Source organism: Bactrocera latifrons, unplaced genomic scaffold (genome assembly GCF_001853355.1).
Source record: "Bactrocera latifrons isolate USDA-ARS-PBARC rearing strain unplaced genomic scaffold, ASM185335v1 scaffold_4, whole genome shotgun sequence".
NCBI lineage: Eukaryota > Metazoa > Arthropoda > Insecta > Diptera > Tephritidae > Bactrocera > Bactrocera latifrons.
In genome coordinates, this window is record NW_017537045.1 from 944,183 (window position 1) to 950,836 (window position 6,654).

General features: G+C 35.1%; 1 protein-coding gene across 1 annotated transcript in view; it reads right to left on the reverse strand.

Annotated features, from left to right (window-relative positions):
• Positions 1-6,148: 6,148 nt before the first annotated feature.
• Positions 6,149-6,654, reverse strand: part of LOC108972355 (putative gustatory receptor 23a) — a 6,029-nt gene continuing 5,523 nt past the window's right edge. Inside the window, exon 3 of the mRNA XM_018938908.1 lies at positions 6,149-6,178. Coding sequence (XP_018794453.1) covers positions 6,149-6,178 — 30 coding nt within the window. The remainder of the gene's footprint in view (positions 6,179-6,654) is intronic.

The following is a 6,654-nucleotide window of genomic DNA, read 5'->3' on the forward strand; positions in this document are numbered from 1 at the left end:
ATATATTATTCAACTATGTTATTTATATGCCTATCAAAATTTTAGCATTGCAACTTCTTTTTCTATTAATATCCTCTTCCTGCCACCAATCTCTTACTCCCTGATAATAAATTTTTCATAAACCTTTTGAGAATTGCATGCTAAGTAAATTTAGCTGGAGCGAAAAGTGCAGCATGGTCTGCGTTTCACAGTTTAATAGCAAAGAAGCTTAAATTCTATCAATATCTTAAAACCCATTTCCACTTTAAACACTGTTACAATGCAAGCTGGCTTTACTTACTTAACATCGACATTTAAATTAATTAAAATATAATATATCAAAATATATGAAATATATTTTTTAAACATTGTTATGGCGAATTCAACATCTTAAACACAATATTGCGCATAGCAGTTTTCAGTAGTAGGGCAAAGTAGTGCCAAATAAAGCCAGCACAGGCCGCTTGCATTGGATCAGTAATACAAAGTGTTTTGATATAAATTTTCAAGTGCTTTTTGAGAGTTTTTTAAGCTGTTAGGGCCTCGCTCAAATCATATATTTTCAAAAGCTCATTAACTCTCTACTTACATTATTCAACAGCTCTTTATAGTGTTTGAGTATACCTTCAGTGATAGCTATTTTAGTGTCCTTTTACATTAACATTTCTTACCGAAATTCTCTAATATTAAAAAAAAATTTAAATTTTCGCACATATTTTGAAAATTCTAATAGTTTACATACAAAAATAAAACATGAAATGATTGTCAGAATATACATACATTAAGCATAAAATATACAAATTTGTTTACAAGTGTAAAAATATGCAAAATATCACATTAAATTATAATAAAAATAAATAATTATGTTATAACCAAGGAAATATTAATTTTAATGCTTTTGATTTAAGCCTCTTAACCTAAAGCCCACGGTACGACCGTTAAGTATTTAGTCAGGAGAAGACTTCAGTTTTAAGCCCACATTCTAGCATTATATTACGTTGACTGCGAAAGCTACTTCAACAATCTAGGCTCACTTTCGTTAGCAAACTCGATCGTAACTGTTGTTGCTGTTGTAGCGGCAGAGTTTACAGTGCGTGGTCGAATAAAAAATCTGGGTCTGCTTCGGTTACATAGACCCAGCCATTGTGGCAAATGCTTCGGTACCCGATCGGAACTCTTCTTCTGATCTTCTTGGTATACCAGCTCCTTCCAGCTCTTATTCAGCTTTGCTCCAAAGTCTACTTTCATCTCATTCATAAAAATGCTTTGCTTTTTTTTTAATTCGTCCGTAAACTCGAACGTTTGTCTGATCAGAACTCTTCTTCTTAGCTTCTTGGTATAACACGGTCTTTCAATGCTTTATTCAACTTTGCCCAAAGACCATTTGAAGAAAGTATCGTTCTCATACGTCCCCAAACTCGTTTGCCTCATCAATAATCTTCGGTATTTTTTGATATAGTAGATATAGTAGATGTTTCTATCGATGGATGGTGTAACGCTAGAAATCGTTCTCTAGAAATTTATAGGATGGCCGACTGTTGACTCTTCTTGATATTTTATCCATTCCGTTTCCGTTGTAAACTCTAATTCCAGATAAAGCAATGCTTAAAATATTAAACCTCCGAGTAAATTTTCCTTCATTTATCTTCACTATAAATAATTCATGGAAGAATGACCGCACACTGTTGGTGGACAGTATAAAAGGTTACAAACTTTACTTTGTTGATCTCAAAACGTTCCGAATGAGAGGAGAAAAATCGCTCTCGAAGTTGCTATTTGGATTGCACCTTCGTCATAAAATTTATGACTAGTTTTCGAATCGGCATAAACCTGCGGCGGCACTTCGTCAGTGCCGTGTATTGAGTTCCTTCTTGATCCTTCCTAGCCAACCCGTCTACTTTATCGTTGCCAAAAATGTTTCTAAGACCGGGAACCCCAATTGTAGAGTCAAGTTGAGACAAATTGAGTAATTCTTAAAAATATGATAAAATTTTTTTAAAAACTGAATTGCTTTATAGCTTATCTCACCGACTTTAGTGCATCGCAACACATAATTTAAGCCGTGCTGAATACCTATTGAGTGCTGAATTGGCTGGTGAAATGTCGAATTAGTCTATTGTTTTAGCTGACTTAGTTTTACGCAAATCATAACTTAAACCTTGCTGAATGCATGCTGACGGCGCTGAATTAAAAAAAAGGTCTGCAATGTCTATTAAATTAAATTTACAGAGAAACGTTCTGATAACCCTTATACATATTTTTCGAGCTGAATTGTTTGCAACAGCGCTTAATTAATATTAATAGCTTATTTCACCGACTCTGGTGTATTACAGCGCATAATTTAAGAGGTGCTAAATACCTATTGAGTGCTGAATTGGCTGCAATTGCGACGAATTAGTCTATAACTTGTTTTAGCTAACTTATCGTTACGCAAATCATAACTTAAACCTTGCTGAATACATATTGGAGGCTCTGTATTAAAAAAATTGGTCTGCAATGTTTATTTATCAAACTAAATTTACAGAGAAAGGCCATGATTTGCCAAAAATAGACGTCCCAAAATTCTTTGATTTCTTTGTAACTGTCAACGCATTAATATTTTCATTTGATTGATTGACTAATTAAATGAGTTGTAGTATTTACTTTGGTATTTGGTGTATTATATGTTAACATTTGCCACAGTTATCTTTTTAAGCTACAAACAGTTAGTAGTCCATCCAAATGGCTATCGGCAAGCGCGCTACGAAGAAATCTTTCAAGATTTATCTTTTCGAGTTTATAAGAGCTTTTGTGAATTTTGGCTGCATAATCTTCGCATGCCGTAGCTTTACCAAATCTCAACTCATTTACAAGCTTTACGCCGGCTATTGGATCATTCACATTACATGTGTCTTACTTTACTCATTACAACATGAGCTACATCTACACTCCGACATGGGTGGACTCATGTACAACTTACTCTTCATAGCCCAAATGGTTACACATATTTCGATTCTGCTCGAATCGTTCTTTATGGACTCCAAACGGGCGGAAAAAATAAAGATTTACAAGGAGTTTGAAAAGCGTTTCAATAAAGAATTTGGTCGTAAGCACGCCTATAGCGATTTTAGTAGTGAGAGTTGCCTTTCATCAATACTCAGTGTGCTTATTATAATGATTAATATTTCATTTAAAATTTACTCGTATATATATGGGTTGACGCTGAAGAGTGCCATACTTGTTTGGCATACATTCCCGAATGCTTTAGCGATGCAATTTCGAATTTTAGAAATTATATTATCCACAACGGTACTGAATGAATACGCCACTATATTGTGCCGCAAACTCAATGAAATGGGTGAACGAAATATACGTCGTGTCTTTGGCCACTATCTACGCGGCTTGACAGTGTCCAAGGGGTGTACTCGTATTATACGTGTTATGCCACAGACGTTGCTGCCAAGCGAGGAAGCTGATGAACAGAAGTTGCGCGTGTATAAAAAATTTTATGACGATATTTATAATATGTTTAAGACAATCAATGAGAGTCATGGTTGGTCTTTATTGGCGTTTATGATAATGTACTTCATTTATTTTACTATAAACTCCTATTGGGTAATTTCTTCGCTAATTGCGCGATTGAGCGAGCATGATACGATCATTAGAAATCTCGGATTTCTGGTGGTTGTGGTGACATTGCTCTGGATCTTGTGTTGGCAAAGTCAAAACAGTCAGGAACAGGTGAGTACGGCGATGATAAAAGCGTTCGTGGGTTCTATTTTAGTTGCAAAAGAAGAAAGTATCCGTTGCTTGACAATGATATATAACTCATTCCATGTGTTCTTTCTCTTTTATATTTGATTTATTTTTATTGTCTCTCATTTTCAGAGTCGCCAGATCGGCTGTATTATGTTCAAACTCGTCAAACCACTGGGCAATAAGAGTTATAATGATTTGGTTACTGATTTTTCATTGCAAACTTTACATCAACAGTATATAATTACTGCAAAAGAATTCTTCAATTTGAATCTAACTCTTTTGGGCAGTGTAAGTGGTATTTCATTGATGAAACTGAAGATATTTGTATGTAGACAAGATGGTCACGCGTGATGTTTTGCTCCAAGGACTGTATCGAAGCGGAATTATCCGCATAGAATTTAGACTTTACATATCTCCACAGGAAAAAGTCTAACGGTGTGATATCACACGATCTTGGTGGGTAATCGACCGGCATTATACGTGAATCTGAAATCTGCTCACCGAAGTGTTCTCTCAATACATGCATTGAATCATGCGATGTGTGGGAAGTGGCACCGTGTTATAATTAATAATTATCAAATATTCGGTTATCATGCTGCGAAAACGGCCACCATTGACAGTTACGTTCTCACCGGCATCATTTTTGAAGAAATATGAACCGATGATTTCACCGACCCACAAAATACACCAAACCGTTGTGTTTTTGGATAACTTGCAACTCTTGAATCTCTTCAGGTTGCTCTTTGTCCCAAATGCGCCATTTTGCCTGAAATGGGCTTTATCGCTGAACAAAATTTGGCTCAAAAACGTCGGATTTTCTTGGAACCTTTGAAGAACTCATAGAAAGATCGAGCGGTTTCAGTTCTTGCAATAGGTGTTTTTTGTATGCTTTCAATTTAAGATCTCGACGTAAAATGCGCTAAGTTATTCCATATGTCAGTCTGAGTTGCTGCGAACTTCGTTGAATCGAATCTCCACGATTTTCGTGTACACTCTCAGCTCCCAGCTGCTATATTTTCTTCACTGATTGTTGGACGGGGTCTATTATGTCGAATATTAGACATAATAGATAATGAATGAGACCCAAGGTGGGTGATACATAGTGTTGCGAATAGTATACTCAGTAGGCCAATTTAATGACAATAAGTGGAGCAAAGACACGAATTATCGTAATGAAGTTGACCGATTTGTAAACGTTGTTCAGGCGTAAGTCTTTCCATCATGAAATGCAGAACAAAAAAAAAAAAAATAAAATAAAAAAATAAACATGACAGTTTGACACGACTCGCGCGGGATCTGTCAAAAAAAGGTTTTTGAAAAAAAAATACGTCTACTTGGACGACACCTTATTTTTAATCTTCGCTATATGTTTTCGATAAAATTCTGTTTTATTTTTGATTTTTAAATTTAGTAAATTTTTTCCAATTAAATGACATTTATTTAGAATGCCGCGTTCTCAGTTTTCTAAGCCTGTCTTCCTAGTATATTATTCGTTAATATCAACCAATTAAGTTTTCATTCGACCTTCGATGTTTATTAGGTTTTGGAATCAATGTATCACAATTCTTTAAGGACACTCATTAAGAATCTCTTTAATAGTTTCTATCTTAGCATACATTAGTCCAGCTAAGCAAGATTTAAAATACAATATATACTACTCTATGTACTCACTTTCTTTCGTTATGCTTCTTCAACTTCTAGATGGTTGCGTCCATCGTCACATATCTGGTTATACTCATTCAGTTTATGTTCGCCGAGAAAAATAAAGCGGATCGGAATGAGATACTGAGCAGCATAGTTAATAATGGGAATTCCACGGCAAGCGTGAACAACTGAAACGATTTAATAAAAATATTAATTTGTACGCATATTTGATCAGGTCTATACGTGTTCAAAAGGTTTATTAAATAAAACTAAAAGCATCTATTCATAAATCAATTTTAACTTATTGAGAATAATTTGTACTATACTGAATGCTTTTGTCAAAGGTTTATAGAAGATACCGGGCTCATGCTTTTAACGGTATTCGGTAAGTGCTTAGAGCATTGCATGAGAAAGTATAAAATATTAATGGATTAATGGAGTTTGTTGAGACTGAAGATAGTTATAGTCATTTACAGATCATCGAAATATTTTAAAATGTTTGTGAGTTTAAAACTAAATTTCTGGACGCCGATAGTCTTCTAAGGCTTTTATTAGTGGACTTGTAGACAATATGTAAGTTAAGGGTTATACTAACGGATCTTATGACGAAAATTTTGTAATGATTTCTTTTGTATTTCAACTCTAATGGATCGCATGGTTAAGAGCGCTTTGTCAGAATCGCCACGATTGCAACACAATCAGAGCTTCGACTTATTTTTCTTTTACCAAATACATCACACCGGTGGGCTGCTACTTGATGCTGATTATTCTGGACACATACATGCGTTTAATACAAATCATAGTAACCATTGTGAATCTAAGTGTGGGGATGCAAGATGTCATAAGTCTTCTGGCGACTTTGTTCATCCAGAATAACTCGAAGTCACCTAATTGGAGTGGTATTAGGCCTTAGGAATATGAGCAGCTCAATATAAATTAGATTTACATTAGAGTGCGGATTGCTAACGGCTTGGCAACAGCCAAGGCTAAGAGTTGACTCTTGTTTTTCGAAAACCTGAGCTTTAAAGGACAGTCAATATTTTCTAATAAATCCCAATTGGAGTACCATGGGTAAATAGAATCCTGTGATATGCATTTATCAACAGCTTGAAATTATATTACTAGTCTCCAGGACAGAGTGTCGCATAATCACGGTACCGCTTCCGTTTTTGATTACTCAGAAAAAAACGTTCACAGTTATCCGTAGTCCATCTCGATCTTTTCAAACAGACTGTGGAACCAAGTTTTCAGAAGAATACTCGTTTATACACCACTGTTTCGACTTACATAGAT